Source organism: Chanos chanos, chromosome 2, assembly GCF_902362185.1.
Source record: "Chanos chanos chromosome 2, fChaCha1.1, whole genome shotgun sequence".
NCBI classification, from domain to species: Eukaryota; Metazoa; Chordata; class Actinopteri; order Gonorynchiformes; family Chanidae; genus Chanos; species Chanos chanos.
This window is the reverse complement of record NC_044496.1, coordinates 18,143,230-18,161,326: the sequence shown is the minus strand read 5'-3', so window position 1 is coordinate 18,161,326 and position 18,097 is coordinate 18,143,230. Positions and strand designations below refer to the sequence as shown.

The 18,097-nt window shown below is 39.2% G+C and overlaps 2 protein-coding genes across 2 annotated transcripts; both read right to left on the bottom strand.

Moving 5' to 3' along the window:
- Positions 1–979: 979 nt before the first annotated feature.
- Positions 980–6,964, bottom strand: LOC115804630 (receptor-interacting serine/threonine-protein kinase 2). The gene is made up of 11 exons (XM_030765141.1): positions 6,807–6,964; positions 6,450–6,603; positions 5,985–6,134; positions 5,647–5,783; positions 5,400–5,449; positions 4,915–5,076; positions 4,738–4,823; positions 4,108–4,176; positions 3,733–3,898; positions 3,267–3,440; positions 980–1,287 (listed from the first exon to the last, which is right to left on the bottom strand). Exons 1-11 carry the CDS (start codon positions 6,962–6,964, stop codon positions 980–982), a joined length of 1,614 nt encoding a protein of 537 aa, XP_030621001.1.
- Positions 6,965–11,984: 5,020 nt separating this feature from the next.
- LOC115804629 (adhesion G-protein coupled receptor G1-like) lies at positions 11,985–16,560 on the bottom strand. The gene is made up of 11 exons (XM_030765139.1): positions 16,553–16,560; positions 15,816–15,912; positions 15,392–15,514; positions 15,085–15,201; positions 14,609–14,651; positions 14,349–14,455; positions 14,059–14,177; positions 13,543–13,802; positions 13,202–13,301; positions 12,451–12,725; positions 11,985–12,106 (listed from the first exon to the last, which is right to left on the bottom strand). Exons 1-11 carry the CDS (start codon positions 16,558–16,560, stop codon positions 11,985–11,987), a joined length of 1,371 nt encoding a protein of 456 aa, XP_030620999.1.
- Positions 16,561–18,097: the final 1,537 nt, after the last annotated feature.

The window sequence follows — 18,097 nt, the reverse complement described above, 5'->3', positions numbered from 1 at the left end:
TGTTAACATAAATCATACTGTAAGAATAAATAATTCTGACATTCTTGTTACAAGATACAGCACCAGATCAGACAACTGAACTGGATGGTTAACTAACAATGTGAGCCAATGTTCTTTGACGTACAATATGTACATTCTGAGCAAGCACCCTGCACCATGCTCTTAGAGAGACACCCATAAGAATAGATAGATACCTATGATGAAAGAAAATGTATCTGAAATAAAAAGGGCTTTTAAACATTGATTATTTCATGTGTAAGAACATACATGAAACTTCATAGGAGCTAAGTTTTGCTGATACATACTAAATATTAACACATTTTAAGCTTTGCAAGTGACAGCTTTAAAACTGTTTGCAACTCAAACATGTTTCTTTAAAAAAAGTGTGAGTGTGTGTGTGGGTGTGTGTATGTAAGAGAGAGAGAGAAAGAGAGAGAGAGGAATAGGGAGAGCTGTCATGTGAATACAGTAACAGACAAAGCAGTGTGTCTTAAGTACAATAAATGATAAATGGCAAGTGTACACGATCAACACCAATGAGTGTTTAGCACTCACAGCACTGGTGTCCTTTTCATATGGGTCCAACCTCAGATATGGTCGGCTGCTTCTGAAGGAAAGGTGTGGGCTATCTTTGGTCGTTCGGGTTAACAAGAAAGACATCGCTCCACTGATGGAGTATTCTGCAAGACTAAAGGTATTTGAATAGCCCCAAGTCAAGCATTTAAAATGTGTAAAAGGAGTAACAATGGGACCCTGAGATCCTAAATGGCTAAGGTTTGATGTAATCAATTTGTTCATAGAGATTAGGTTTTCCTCACTGCTATTCATCAAAGTCAGTGAGTAAGAATGCAACAGCACAAAGGTTCAGCATATCCATTAAGCCCTTCTGCAGTCATCTCTTCAGAACACTTTCGATTGAACAGTCTTAATAAGTGCCCGCTCAGTACCACAGAGAACACCCACACTCTGCCCTCTGTCTTTATGGTACCAGCTGAATACGTCCCCTGGATCTCTCCACAGAAACTAGACCGAGAGTGGTAGCCACTAAGGCGGCAACATTCTCCCCCAGACACGCACAAGTATCCAGCAAACTGCGTGTACGTGCCGCCAGTGTCAGATCAGCCATGATCTGTTCGTAGGCCTCACGGGTCACAGCCCGTCTGGCCCGCAGGACATCCAGCAGGTTGTTTAGGCGACCCTCTGTCATGTAGCGCACTATGGTTTCACGTCTCTCCTGGAGCAGGCGGCCGCAGCTCCATCCCACGGTGTCAGGCATCTGGCATACAGCTACAGACCAGAGGAGGAAAAGGGTAAAAGTGAATGACCATTTGAAACAAAAGAGTTTTGCGGTGTATTTGCATGTTGGTTTGAAAGTAATGCATACACTATTCATATTTCATCTTTAAGCTGCCATGAGACCTGATTCATAACTGAAAAGAGGCACCCGGTGAGAGCTGATACTGTTTGGCCTCAGATCATCACTGGCACAGCCACGATATCCCCTGAGACCACTGTTTAGTCTTTAAATGTACACACGATGCGTAGATTCCTTATTTCACTCCTGGATTTTCAGAAAGATCTCACAAGTAGGTCATCAAACTATAGAAACATGATTTTCAATTCACCTTTATGCAATTTACTCACGCACACACAATAATTCAATATTATATTTCAATGTCTGTGAATATTTTATTCATCTCTCAAAACTCTACGGCTAAACACCTTGTGATTTTTGGCTCTGGTCTCTCGCTAATCACTCATATCAAAACCACAACCAAAACTGCCTTTTATCATTTCCGTAATATCGCTAAAATTAGTATAACTGATGCAGAAACCATTGTTCACATATTCGTCACGTCTCGCCTTGATTACAGCAAAGATCTGTACTCTGGTCTGCCTGACTCTATTACCAAAAGTCTTCATCTGGTCCAGCATGCCAGAATCCTGACCAGAACAAGGAAGTTTGACCACATTACATGTGTCCTGGCTTCCCTTCATTGGCTCCCAATTCATGCAAGGACAGATTTTAAGGTCTTATTAACATATAAAATTCCATGTGGGCTTGCTTCGGCCTACCTATCTGACTTAATTACACCCTATAATCCCCCTCGTACCCTGTGCTCTCAAGATTCTGGACTATTAGTCATTCCAAGAGTTAAAAAGAAGTCCGCTGGCTACCAAGCCTTTTCCTACTGCTCTCCCTTCGTCTGGAATGGTTTACCTACAGAAATTAGGGAGGCAAACTCTCTTCATAACTTTAAAACCAAACTAAAGACTTATCTATTTTCTCTAACTGATGGATAATATAATTTTGATTTGACTTTGTTATGGACATGTAAAGCCCTCTGAGACTATAAATAGTGATATCGGGCTCTAAATAAACTTGAATCATTATTGTTATTATTATTATTATTATTTAATCACACATATAATCATTAATAAATAGCAACTGATGAATTGGATTAACCGATAAGCAAGAATAACAAGATCAAAGTTTTAAACACTGATGAACATACTTAAAGAGCTTAGATAAACTTCTAAAACTGTGCTATAGTTTGGTGTACTATGTTCACACTCATAATAAACATCTTCTGCGTTTATAAAACTTCACACAGACATTACAGAAAAAACCTAGTGTATAAACAGACTGAGATTTTCTTTCTCATTCTACTTCTCTTCTAGAGTTTTCTGAATTTCAGGAGAAGCGTAATGAAACAAAGACTCAGTTAAAAACAGTGTATATAAAGGAACAAAACTAAGACCAATCTGGAGAAAAACAAAACCCCTCTGGGGAGGAAACGCGCTGGATACAGATAAGGCATCGGTGAGACTGCCATACAGGAAGCCAGCCAGTGCAGTCCCACAGAACTGCTTACTATGCAATGTGTAAATACACCCAGACAGCCATGCACCATGCGTGGGAACTTAAAGTCATGTTTGTGAAGGTCTCATTTGTTTTTTATGCTCTTAAGCCAGCAATATTTTGGTATATGTAAACAAAGGTTGCCTAGCTAAGTGGCGCTGCCATTTAAAGTCAGTCACAGACGAGCCGAGGCATCAGAGCCGTCGGGTTCGTCACGTTTCCAGAGCTTTCAGTGAGTTACGACGTTGCGTGTGCTTTTCTTTTTGATAACCACATGCTAATTCAACCATATGCGTGATTTTCACACCATTGCAAGTGTCACTTTCGTTTTATGACTTTAGTAATTGGTGAGTTCTGACGCTGGCAGTCAGCCATGCACAGAGACACAGGCGTCCACTCTTACCCGGGCTGCTGACTCTAGGACGCTGCAGAGAGCTCTTTAGCATGACCGAGGAGGAGTTGTATGAAGGGTTTCGCATGTGAGGCGTTGTCCAATCTATATCACCCTTCCATAGACCACAGCCGCTGTAAGAGGCACTGAGAGATCCGCTGGTGGGAGCAAGAATCCTCTCAGCATCTAAGAGAAACACACAAAGCAACCTCAAACACCTGAGCCTCTGTGTGACTGAAAAAGAAGTCAAATCGTTCCTTGGTTTGCTGCTGTGAAATTAAAAAGGTTCAGTTACACTGTAATACGTTTCAATTCTTCAGCGATCTTTGCATTGTCACAGTTATGAATCCAAAGATAAAAGTTGATCCTTAGCAGTGTGACTGTTGGATATAGTGAGCTTGTTAAATTACATGAGGGTAGTCTGTACATTTGCTCCATTCATTAGACAATAAATTAGAGTCTGTTTATATTTACTGACCTCTGCAGCATGTTGCGTTGGGACTAGCCCTCACTGCTGTGGGGACAGAGGGGCTTACATTTTGGGAATCAGAGCAACACGGAACTTTTGTAACATTTGTCTGAAGTGGGTCTCCTGGTATCACTTTTGTGATCATGGTTTTTTGCCCTCTGCAGACATCATAGCCCTGGTGAACAGATATCATCAGTGATCTGGACCCAGATGAAAAATTCCTCTTCTTCCACAACGATTTTAATTTTTAAGAACAAATACTGTAGACTGTCACAAACAAATCAAAGGTAAAATCAAAGTATTGGCTGACTTAGACACAGATATGAGACAAATATTTACAACAGAAAAGAGCTCTGACCAAGCATTATTAGTCAGTTCTTTTACCTCCAGATTGTTTATCTCTATAGGCATCTCCCAGGTCAGCCTTTGTTTGCAGCTGAGCAGTGCCCTCTCCTGGTGACAAGAAAAACACACATAAACACAAACGCAAACACAAACACAAATATGCCGCTGATGAAATAGCTCCCTTATATATCACAAATGGTTCAGTTGCTGAGTTGTATTTGGTGATACACTAGAGTATTCATGACTATTCCTGACTATTCATCATTTGATTTGCTCATAACTTGTAAAAGTCATTTTCCGTAGGTTGGAATACTGCACAGGCAAAGTTCTGTTATTAGAGTGAGCAAGACACAGAGGCATGTCAACTGTTTTGTTAGCTACCAGAAAGTAACATGAACAGTGCAATTTGTCATTCTGCTAAATAAATAAACAAACAAACAGACAAATCTCTACTATATCATATACTGGTTATAATGTTGTTTGTTGTAAAAGACCGATGAGGAGCAGAAGAAAGGACACCAGAATTTTTTTTAATTCACGTCACAAATTGATAAATTAAACAGCAAATTGTCTGCCGGAGACCCTCACTTCCAATAGTTATGAGAGGGTAGAATAGGTGTGTCAGTGTATATTCAGATCTGATATTCACATATGAATGGTAAGTTGTACCTTGTACATCCTCAGCTGAATGGTAGCTTTGGCTGAAGCCTGCGGTTCGAATGTTTCCATGGCTTTCCTCAGTTCCAGGACACACTCTAAAAAACAGGAGTGGGAGGTTAGGAGTACATATCAGAAGAAAATTATCATGAGTAAATTACATGCTGTGAGGAGAGTTTTTCCACCAACCACTGGCCAGCGGCCGTTGTCTCGGCTCTGTATTCAAGCATCGCATCATCAGCTGGGTGAGGGCGTGGATCTGGGGCGTTTCTTGGGGGAGTAAATCTCCCTCCATGCCCAGCTCCACCCCCTCCTGAGCAGAAAGCAGGAGAATCTGCAGCTGATCAATACCTGTCATGACAACATATAACAAGAGCCACTTATTTCCACAGAGTAAACATACACAAGAATACTAACAACTGATTCAGTCTGAGATGATGCCACTCAGGTATAGTGACCATGTTGAATGTGGCCTTTAATGTGTCTCTTAAGCTAAAAGACTTAGTTAGTATGTGAACAAAACATTCTTATTGTTTAATACAATTGTTGGAAAATATAAGTATACATCCATATCAGTATAAATTGTTCTCCTCACACTTAATAAAACACCAAAGTACCATAAATCAGTGACACTGAAGTCCAGTTATATGGCAATGGCAGCTGTGATCACTTACCTTCACTTGGACGCCTTCTGTTTAAAGTCTCCCAAAGCAGAACACCAAAACTGATGAAGTGAGATTACAGCCCAGATTTAGTGGCCTACATATACACAACTAACAAGGCCAATGTATGAATGACTCTGTGTGTGTGTGTGTCTGTGTGTGTGTGTGTGTGCGCGCGCACGCATCAGGTGTGGTCTCGTACAAGAATCTCTTTGAATCACAATATTTTTTTCTGAAGTTTTATGTGTACCCAACTCACCTGTACATGTCAGCCTCCACAGAGGGCATGGAGCCTTGTATTACTTCTGGAGATAAGTAAGCCAGGTCCCTGAAACAAGGGCCGCACCCATTAGAGAAAGATGACTTAATGTCCCTCCAGTGACCCCAGTCACACAACTGTAAGAAGAGTACATACAAGCACACACTGATGTTATATGAGGCCTAAATTTACAATACATAAACAAAAACCCACACAGGTTACAACACATTGAGTACAACACAAGTTCCCCATTAACTTATTACATTCAAAAGGAGCAACAATAACACTCCTTGTAACTGTACAATATTCCAAAATGTAGACGCTTTCAGTATTGTTACCTTAGCCCGATATTGCTGGTCAAGGAGAACATTTGTGGCCTTTAATGCCATGTGAGGCTGAGAAATTCCATGCATGTGTAATAAACCCTCAGCCACATCCCACAAGATCCGGGTCCGGAGTGACATAGGGATATCTGGATACAAGGATGTCTGACATGGAAAGAGACAGCACTTGAAGAAAAACTGTTGTGATGTGTTCTAATAATAATAATAATAATAATAATAATAATAATAATAATGAGTATCTCTATGAAGTGTGAAATACTGAACCTACAAATCATATACATCTTAAGGAAGTAACTAATACAGATACATTTAAGGGTTTTGGCTATGCAAGGATAATTTAATCTAAAACTTTCCAAAGGTTACTATGCATGTTTCCAAATACTAAAACAAAGAAGGCTGAATTTTTAAAGTAAGAACATACTTTATTTTAAAGTAGGAACATAACACTCTTCTGCTCACCTCATACAGCAATGAATGAAGAGATCCTTCAGGCATCCAATCCCACACCAATCCGACAAGGCTGCATGCCCTGTGTAATCCCCAGGGAGCTAAAACCCGCTCAGAACGCAATTTAGCCAGCAGTTCGGCATCCCTTAACCGCTCTTTCCAGTTACTGTGCAACAGAGAGTTAATGTTTACATACTGAAAAGGGACCTCTAATTAAACGCAAATTATTCAGCTGACGCGAAACTACACAACGCAACAAATCTTCGAATCCATCCATAAGTCGATCAAATAAAGGATCAGTCTAGTAAAACGAATTAATATATGAAATTTAAATCTACAGTGCACATTAAAAAAATTGTAGCAATCTACCTGTCGTGCGAGGTGCGGCCTTGGAAAAGCTTGATAGCCATGTGACATTCTTTTCTCCTGACATGGCCTCGTAAGCAGGCACCAGCGCTAGTCTTAACGAGGACGACGTTATACAAGTCTTCCTCGTAAACTGTAGCTAAAGAGGTGAGCTGAGCCATACCACTGAGACCCAGAGAATGTGTGTTAGGATTTCCTTACGTTTCACATTGACTGAATAAGGGCCACGGACGGTTCGGAGCGGGGACACTCAACCGAATGAGACCGAAACTGAAACGGTGATGACTTCTCTGCATAGTGGTGACTTAAACTGTTTTTGTTAAAGCCCATTGGCTCCTTGGTTTTCGGAAACCCCCAGAGATCTGAACTATTAATAGAATATTGCGTCTATTCTCCGAAAGAATGGAATGAAGCGTAGAATTGGATTTCCAAGTAAAAAGTAATTTTGTTTTTAAAGTTTTTAAAGCTAATGAAGCTCTGGATATGTCAATGAATGTAACCAAATATAAAAACACTGCCAAGAAATTCTCCCAGCACTATGAGGCTGCATATAAATTAGTTTCAAAGTAAGATTTTCACTTCCAATTCGTGGAATGTAGACTCTTAGCTCATAACTATGAACCAGTTTCACAAAGCCATGTGAGGAGTGTTATGCCTTTTTTAGTCTTACTGAGGTTCCTATGTGACCATACCAACAACTGACCAAATATCATTTGTGAAAGTTTCTGAAACAGGACTACTGTCTATAGGGAACTACGTGTTACTATCAGTTACCCAGGGACTGAGTATCTAAATGATTTCCCTAAGGCCTTTCTAGGAGCTCTGAAGCAGCATTTTGCCAACGTGAAGCCAGTCCATGAAAGCTGATTTGGGATATGCAAGTCTAATCAATAGTGATAAAAACAAAATCACTTTTCATCGGTTCAGTGATAAATCATCCTTTTATTAGCTTTAATCAGTAATGGATTAAAATGATTGCTAGATATGTTTTTGTTTCTGTATATTTTCAGTAAAGCTGTATAGAAAATTTTATTTGTTTTTTATTGCTGTTTTTTTTTTTCTTTGAACTGCTGAGGTACTTTAAAATCAGGACATAAAACCCAGCTCTAAATAAACAGTAGAAACTCTGGAAATCCCCTTGTCTTTCTAACTTCAGATGTTTCACCTGAGCATGTATTTGTCTTGCTTGAGGGCTTGCTCATCAGACAGAAAAAGTACACAAAGTTATCATTAGAGTAACCAGTGAAAGGCCAACTTTCAGATTTGTCTTTGCTAGAGCATAAGTTTCAACTGACATATTAAGGTGCAATCATTACAACTTGCATAAAATCCTAGTTTATATCTGACACCAGAGAAAGAAATCTGTACATTTTTGTACAAAGAGCTGAAGATAAACAGACAATCAATGGTAAATACTAAATTTAATTGTTGTGCGGATTCATGTATTTGCATTTCTTTGAATTCACACCTGTGTGAATTGATGTGGCTGTTATAGTTGTTCTGTCCAAATTCTTCATGATGACTCTTGTTATTGTGTTGCAGTTCTAGAGCAGTCTAAAGTATACATCAGCCAGACAATGTGACTTAGGCTGCACATGATCGCAGTGTGGCTGCACTTCAACTATGATCTAATCCAATTGAGCCACAACAACTTCCCTAATTATTTGGTTTCCACCGAAATTGCAAAAAGTGGAATCAACCCCATGGCCTTTTTTCCCTGAGTACTAGCATTTCTTCCTTGTTCAGGCTTTACAACCAAGGTGGAGAGGAAGTGAAATTTAAATGGTGTTCAAAAGGGGACCCCCTAAGGGACTGAGTCTAAATGTTTCAAATCTAATCTAGTAAATGATTCATATATTTATCATGTTCTTACCAAATTCATTTCATAAGAGGGAAAAGCATAAATAGCATAATAAGCACATTTACAACATTATAGGCATACTATGTTATCGTTAGTCAAGTTAATGTTTCGTCAAGTAAACGCTGAAAATTACTTCTATAGTCCTGTGATGATTTTATTGAAATGACATGTGCATGAGTCAATGAGTGGATGACACTTTCACTGTTCTGTTGAAATGCTCCCAAATCACATTGACAGAACATTCCAAATTAAACTGATGAGAGCTGATAAAACAGTTAGAACAGTACAGCTGTGTCAGTTTTGTGAAATGCAACTCACAGCCCCACACACAGGAAAATTAAAAATGATAAAAGTGAGACTATTTAAGCAGTAGAAGAGCAATGTCTTCTGGTAGTTAATCTGGTACCATGAAAAACTGAGTAAACCCTGATGTAAGTGGTGATTATATATTTCTTTTAGTGTTTGAAATTGCTGAGCAACTGTTTCCATGTATGTTGTTTGTATGTGTGTGTTGTGTCAGTTTGTGATGATTACTGACTTACAAAGTGTTTAAATAGTTTCAGCGCTTGCGTGCCAACAGAATATAAAACATTTTGTAGATCGTGAGTATAATGTTCCACATGGCTGTTTCATCTTGTCTTCCCAACTCATGCGCTGAACCTTAAATGGATATGTTGTCTAAAGTAAATATTGTTTATAGTAAATTGTGATGTAACTATTTTATCCAGTTTGGATAATCTGTATAAAGACATCAGTGGTAATGAACACCTCACTTCTAATGAACTGTTTATTTACCTTTGAAAGAAACACAAATATTTGTACCATTTTGCTAGCGTTCACTATAACCACAGAACATGTTATTAATTAATAAACAATGCAGATCTGTAACTGGATTTGTCATCAAAATGTGGAAGCACCATAGAGCAGACTTTCCCTAACTAAGTACAGTTTAGAAGAGAACAACTGAGGAGTAAAATGCTCTTTTTGTTGAGCTGTTTTTTAAGTACTAAAAATTGCGTGTCAGTTGCTGTTTTTTGTGAAGACAAAAAAAACAGGAAGTATTACGATGCATGAAGTGATGAAGTCCTTCTTGGTATTTCCCTAAGGTCAGTCCCCCCACAATGAACATTACTCTATCTGCCAAGAGCATGCATGTCTAGAGCAGGACCTCAACCATAGTAGTCCATGTGACGTTAAGGATGTGGTGATGTTATAGCAGTGGTTATGGTGGTTATGGTGTGACAACCAAGAGCCAATGGTCAATGTGAAATGTATTATTTATGTCTGCAAAAGGCTACTACAAAGCATTGTAGTATATGTCTTTATCAAACATTACTGCTCAAGCAACAAAAGCACCCTCATCTAAACCATAAACACTATGCAAAAAATCAAGAAATTTTGCTGAAATTTTGAAATCTACATGTTGTTTTAGTGGTTCTTGTGGTTAATTGTAGTTGTAGTTTGCATTGATGTAACATGCTTCAATCTCTCCTGTCAAGAAAGGAGTCATACACTTTATGACACATCACTTTTGTGTTAGTCATCTGAAATGTTGGTTTGGCTAAGTCATGGAATTGTTCAGTCTCCACAAAGAATTGATATCTTCTCAAAGGACAAGTAGAATATTCTCGATGCTTGGAGTTTGTTACAATGTAAAAAGTATATGACGAACAAAAGTGTGATTGGTCTGGACAAAGATTTTTCTTTTTTTCAAAAAGTTGAGCAACTTCCTTCTTTGTCTCGCTTAATTGCTTTCATAACATTGACTGTGTGTAGGTGATGCTGCCTGTGGTAATCGAGTGAATCCCCCGGCACACAGTCACGATCTCAGCAACAGCAGTCCTCTGAGTTCCATGTTGGCCAGGGTCTGCTGTAAAAACCCTCATGTAATTTTCCACTGACCTACTGCAATCCTGCTGTGTGGAAGTGTGACAGCTGGTCTTGACTCAGCTCTACTGTCTTTTAAACACTATCACAAAATGTTGATTTGAAACCTTGTTTTCCAGGGTAAAGGATGTCTCTACAGACTCACTTTTGGGGGGAATCCATAAGTGGGGGCAGGGGAAGCGTCACGTATGTGTAGAATCGTTCCCAGTTACAGTAACAGCACAATGTACGGCATGCTTCATGACAGGACTTTTGACCTCCACTGATCAAATGTGCCACACGTATTTGTAAAATGTTTCAATATGTGTAGTTACATTTGTCCCCATTAACCTTTAAAATAGTACAGCTGGCAAAACATTATAGTACTATCTCTTTGAAGCTGACATACGACTAGATTTTTACGCACGAATGTGAACATAGTCATACCATTAAATAAACACATTCTACTGTGACAGAATATTAAAATAATGCATTGTGTACATACACAGGGTGTTTTTTGAAGTAATTATTTATTTGTGAATTTGACACATTTGAAACACGTTTAAGCAAAATCAAAATATATACACTTAGAAATTGGATAAGGAATACTACAATAGCAAATGAATTCTAAATAAACCCCAGTTTCATTATAAAGTTTCATCATAAATAAAAGTGCAATATATCACAGTAGCTAATGCCTGAGAGAATTGTACAATATAGAGGAAATTAAAGGATCTTAATGCCATAAAACAAAATTTATCAAAAGTCATATTTCAGATCAAAAATCATATTTCAATCATATTAACAGACTGGCAAAGAGTCACATCTTCTTCAGTGTGTACAGAGTGTGCAGAACAATAAACATAGTTAAAAAAGAACAGAATTTCTGACAATTCTGAGACACGCCTCAGGTGTCTGGGTAGCAGGATTCTAAAGTGGATTTAACTCCGCTGTTTTACTCAGAAGATTTGCACAAAAATCAAAAAGTGAGAAATAGGCTGAAGTGCTATGATAAGGAGTCTTTAAAAATTAAAGTCAACAATAACACAGACATATAAAAAAGAAAGCTTACAAAAACTGAAAATGAAAAATAAAAGCTTATCGAGTTATAAAATACTCATATTCTACTCTATGCATTTAGTTTGAATGGATTCAGTGCACTTTCCTACAAAAAGATATTATAATACTGCTGTCCTGAGGATTTGAAACTTCCCAGTTTCCACTGATAACAGTTTAATGACAAAAGGCATAAAGAAGCACACAGGCAACAATTTCTGTGCATTACGTCCACTAAATGCTTAAAAACATCTCTATGCATGAGTGCCCTTTCAGACCAGCTTTGGGGACTCTTGCTCAGCTAGAGGAGTCTGTCTCTGACATTAAAATACAGATGACCTGACCATAGTGTGACCTGCGTTTCCATCAAATTCCCGGAATGCTCTCTCTGACACCTCTCAACTCTTTTCCTGAGTCTGCAGCATGTGCTGTCTTGTGGACCCTGTGCTGCTTTGTTCTAGTTCAGATGTTCTCTTCCGTATCCGCTCAAGAACATAGTACCGCAACATGAGGAAAAAGCCTGCATAACAATAAAGGAGCATTCGTTCATTCATTCATTTTCATTCATTTGTTTTTCTGTTCATCTATTCTTTCATTCACCCATACAAACCAAAGCATATAAATCTAAGACATATTCAAACAGTCTCATGTCAGATAATCACTAATTCTGTAATAACAAGAGGGAACATGTTGTAATTCACTGGGAATTTACTAAAGTAACTCTGCTACATTGTATCACATCTTAACAAAGCCTCTATTTGGTCGCTCTCTTTTTTGTTGTTGTTGGTTTTTTTTTTGGCTGAGTCCTGGCACATATAGCACTGAGCTCTAAAGCTCCAAGGGCAAGCAGGGAACAGAGCCTACCTTGCAGGGCATTGATGATACAGAAGAGGAAAAGAATCGTATCAGAGAGCGGGCCAAAGTCCAGGAAGATCAGGCTCCAAGTGATGCCAAAAAGACAGCAGAGGCCCCAGATACTGAGGAAGGCCGTACGATTCTTCCTCCACTCGTCCCTGTCCTTCACCTTTCTCACAACTAAACAGAGCATGATGAATCCACAGCACATCAAACCAATCAGAGGGGCCACATTGGCAATATAGTGAGTCAGAAGGCCAGCATCAGAATACTTCAGCCAACACCTGAGAGGAAAAAAAAACATCATCGTTTTAACCTATTAAATCTCAGAAAGGGGGAAATGCTGTTGCTTTTTGCTCACTGATGGTTTCTTGGATTTGGATGAGAGGATGTTTGGTGATACAGATTTAAACAAAGGTCCAAGGCAAGCAACAGTACTCAGTGATCTTAATAATTAAAACAGGAATAAAGATCATATAATAGCATAATAACCCCATCTATTGTCACTGCAGAATGAAATGCATAGAGCTGCTATAAAGTAAATGTATGTCACTTTTTTAATGAATAAACCAAAATGCATAAATATACACAGTGGATGACAAGGATCACTCCAACTCTAAACAACAGGAGCAGCAATGTCATATGCACACTCATGCTTGTACATGTAAGTGACATGTCTTAAAGGCAAACTACACAATTTGACTGCTAAACGGACTCTGTAACAACGGACCTTTACCTGTTAAACACTTCTCTTACTTACATTTGATAAGGATTGTTGATATCTTCATTTGGCACAATTTTCCTTTGGCCATAAATATCCAAAGAGAATCCCAGAATAGAGACTATTAAAGCCGGAATACCTGAAAAAGACATGGAAAGGCAAGAACAGCTGCTTACATTAATGATACAACACATATTTGACTTGAAGATTTAGATATATCTGCATTTATAACTGAACAAAAATCTGCATGTGAGGAGACATTTCTTTATTTTTACGAAATTAATCACCGTGGATACATTAAAAAAAAAAAAAAAAAACAGAACTGATTTAGGCAAATGTTTACCATCGCTATGCAAAATTGTGTTTGTGTCTCCACTCACCAAAGCCCACAAAGTAGAAGATCTTTGGATTTGGTGAAGTGCTAAACACCATGTAGACCAGCCAGAAGGCATGAAACACCTCTATCGCCATCCAGCAGGTGGTGCAGAGGAGTGCATAGTGAAGCAGGGCCCCTGTGGCCCTACACACCCCCTCACTCCCCGCACTGGCCAACACACCCGTCAGGATGAAGAACAGATTGAGCATGAAAAGGGCTAACACCAGGCCATAGTGAACTGACAAGGACTTGTCTTTACCATTCCTACAAAGCAACGAAAAAGACATAAATATAGAGAACTACTAGACTGTTTTTCCTGCTCCTGCTGCAGAAATCACAATATCACCTAAAACAGTATTTACAGTTTCGTATTGTTGCTCAGTTATTTAGTTTCTGAGTCACTGTCTTGCTTTTTAAAATAGTTTAGGCGGCTACTGAAGATTATTTGTCAAGACAGAGTGTTTGTATTTGCTGGGTAAAGTAAGGGCTGCATTGTAGTGTCTTGTTTACTGTTAGTTACCTTTGTCTACAAAGGGACAAGAGCAGAATACTACAGCTGAAAAGGGACACAGCACAGCACACAGCTGTGATGAACGTCAGTGCCTGTAGATGGCGCACTGTGGAACGTTGCTCTATTTGCTGTGGACAGGAAAAATAAGACAACAAACTGAGGACCTTGCCACAATAATAGAACTACACAGCCCGACCACTGAAGATTCAAAGACCAAGACGAAGTCTTCTTTGCCAATGATACATTCAAGCGCTGCTGATAAAGATATTAGTCATTGTATTAGTAAAACTGAAACTTACCACAAGAATAGCAAAGTACGTCAGGTGATGACAACAGCATTCAGTCTCCGTTGAGCTGATCTTGACTGTCCTACAGCCGTCTTTTCTCCAAATAATCTCATTAGCATCTGTTGTGTAAAAAAGAGAGAAATTCTGCAGCACTCGGATACATATAAGGCTCTGGAAGACAGACCAAGGCTGCTCTAGCATCAGTTTCTTTTAGTTGTAACTTAGTTGTGGTAATATATCCATAAAGTTATGAGTCTCTTTTGTTGTCGTACCTTTTCTCGTATCCCATGAAACACATGACACAGACTCTTCCACCTAACAAACAGGGAAGAAACATTTCAGTCAGTGCAATACATTATAACTGCCACCAGATGGTAATATTTTACTTTTCTTTTTTCGTAGGGTGTCTGTGATATTGAGTTCCTAAATCACTGATCATTCAGTACGCTGACACACTATTGGGAGTAACTATAATTACAGTCATTACTTATGTACTTCCACACCAGCTCCACATAAACTGGATTCAGTGAGAAGCCGTGTGAATGTCTGATACTGATTCAGATGCCTTCACAATTCAAATCAGCCAAAAGGTTTGTGACAGTCAGTTTCTTTTCATTCTTGACGTCTTTTAGATCAAGGTGATGCAAGAGGTGTTAGAAGTGATTTTCACTTTGAGTATATGTGACAAAAAAAGTAAACAAGCTATTTTGTTCTCCTAACAGCGAATCTTTCTTTCAATACAACTTACAGAGATGTCATGGTGATGGAATCGGATTCTGACTGGATCTGTGAGATTTTGGATAATTTCATTCTCCACTGAGATTTCAACAACATCCTCCAGAATCCTGGATGTGGAGGGTCCCCTCTGCCAAAAGAGAAATCCAGTCTAAGTGAACACTTCAAGAAGCAGAGTAAAATGCTTTCAAGTGAAGTCATACAGTCAAATAAAACTGAATGTTTCAAAGATTTTGTAAATTACAAAATTGTAAATTCAATATTTTACATGAGTAACTGCTAATAGGTTGTTTCAGTGACTCGACAAAGTGCCTTCTCACCTGAGAAAACGTGCTATTCGGCAAGTAGGTACAGAACACTTTGGAGCGCTTTCTCCCAGAAGGCTTCAAAGCAGGGGGAAGGTACACTGAAGGGTTCACCTTTCTTTTTTGCTTTTGTGGGGCCTACATTATAAAAAACAAACACACACATATAAATACATACGTACATACATACACACATACATACACACTGACTGAGCAAAAGTTTACACATCTTAAGACTGTCTCTCTCTGTCATTATATGCCTTTGTGGGATTGTGTTGAACATTGTGAAAGGTGTCAAGAGTATTTTAAACCGTGTCATGTTTGCCCTGTTGGCTTAATGGTACTGTTCTAGCCTCTATCTCTCCGCTACAGTTTCATGCATCGAACAGCTATTTTACTTATCAAGCTTTCACAGTCATGGGTCTACGATTGCACTTACAGGTAAAGTGACATTGGATCCTCCAAATCCCTCTTCCATCTCCACAACAACAGACTCAGAACAAGACAGGTTCTTATGCCCTTGCCCCATACGTGGCCTACAGGGGAGACAAAAACATATTTCTCAATTGTCCAAAACATTACATACTTTGGTAAATGCTAGTGTCTGGATGAGTGTGTGTATCTGACTTGACTGTGCTTTGATACCAAACCATATTTGTAGGAAGGAACATCTATTTAGTTTGGTTTTTATTCTATGCCCAGGGTATGAAAATGTTTTTACACTTTGCAAAAATTCCCCCTGTGAGAGAACAGCTCAGCAATACTAATACTGAGTATGGGTTACAAGTGCATCTAAGTTTGAAAATAATTGACTATGCTGCATGGGAAGCAGGAGGTCACATTTTGTACTGAAACCACAAAAGAGCCACCACCTAAAAACTGTAGTTCATTCCAGTTTGCATTTGATGTGGACCTCAAAGCACATGTAAGTCACATGCACAGCATATTACAAAAGACTAAAGGAGTGAAACACACAGACATGTGTGGTGGAATTTACGGAAACATAAGACAAATTTGCCAAATAAATTAGCAATCCTACATGCCCATTCTTTGACTTGGTGAATAAGCCCCGACACACCCTTTGACCTAAGCAGAGTTTCCTGTTTACACAAGAGAAGGACTGAACACCCAAAATATGGAAATGTAAAATCCATTTGAACTGAACATGGATCTTACCCCTTCATGTTTTCGGAGTCACAGTAGTTTTTTCCTTCAACTGTACCTGCAAAGCACGACATGTCTAATCACACCCAAAAAAAATGTTGCAAATTGTTTCTACTACGTTTATTTGATTCACATCAAAGTTATCATAAATTCCTTACTGCAGTTTCCTTTGAAACCAGTAAACCAGTAGGTGTCACGAAGACTGTCAGTGATGCGGTCGTCCTTTATAGTGCCATTCAGAATACCATAATATGAGCTGCTGTTTTGTGGACCAGGGGAAATGTCACCGCACCAGGAAGTTTGAAATTGCGGTTCACACAGTGTGAAGTTTTGTCCATTCAGCTCTACTTGCAGCAGGTCCCACGCTGGTTCCCAAAACACACAGAAGTGACTTGTTTTTTGGAATAGGGTGGGGCAGAGAGGGTGTACTTTGGGTGGCACACATTTTGAGGTGAGTTCGCCCTTTATAGACAAAGTGCTTTCGTTGGCCGAAATGCTGACATTACCACAGCCCGGTACTACGTCAGATATAAGGGATCGGGGCCTGTTACCATGACGCCATGTTCCACAAAACTTAAAGTTTATACCGGACTCGCTTCTTCCTACATAGAAAAAATAAAAAAAAAGGTTTATGTGTTATAAAATGTTCAAATGAGCTTTTTTTCAGTTTCTACAGTACTAAGACATCTAGCATAAAAGTGCTCTAAACACTGAATTAAACAACGCTATTAAAAGCTGACTACTTACCTTGCCAAAAAAACAGTGTCACAAAACAGATAACCTTCAGCATCCCTCCCACCTTTTCATCCTGCATTGTTAATGGACTTTAGGTCCTGCAAAACAGCAAAGAAGGGCAAGTACCTATTAGAGACGCATTTCTGCATGTTACATCTGCATCATCATAAACAATATTCACCACATAATTAAAAAAAAAACAAAAAAAACAGTTGTTGTCCAAACCACAAATCTTTCTGTTCCTTATCACAAAGACATGTGCATCTACGACAGAGGCCGCTCTCATGACAAGACATCAACAACTGGCTTCTTATCGACAGAACACATTTGCTCATTGCTAAAAATACATTCTGTTTTCGAGGTATACTTCCTATCATTCATTCTCTCTCACGTGCTTTTCTGCACACTGTCAAAAGCCATGGAGTAAAACAACAGAACATGGCACTGTGTCACTTATATTCTTCTTTATATAAATCTTCATGATTGCACACTCACACTGTGAACAGTGAATTTGTCTCTGCATTTAACCCATCCAACACACAACAGACGCAGGAGCAGTGGGCAGCATTCCTCTGCGCCCGGGGAGCATTAGGGTTAAGTGCCTTGCTCGAGGGCACACAGCCATGGATGTTGGGCCTGGGAATCGAACCTGGAATCGAACCCCTGCTTTAGACCACAGCTGCCCCTAAAACTTTGTTGGCAGCAGTGGGATTCGAACCCACGCCCCCTTAATCCAGCGTCTTAGACCGCTCGGCCATGCTACCATAAATTTATATAGGGTTAAGGAGTAGTGCCTAAATCATACAGCCATTTACAGCTCAA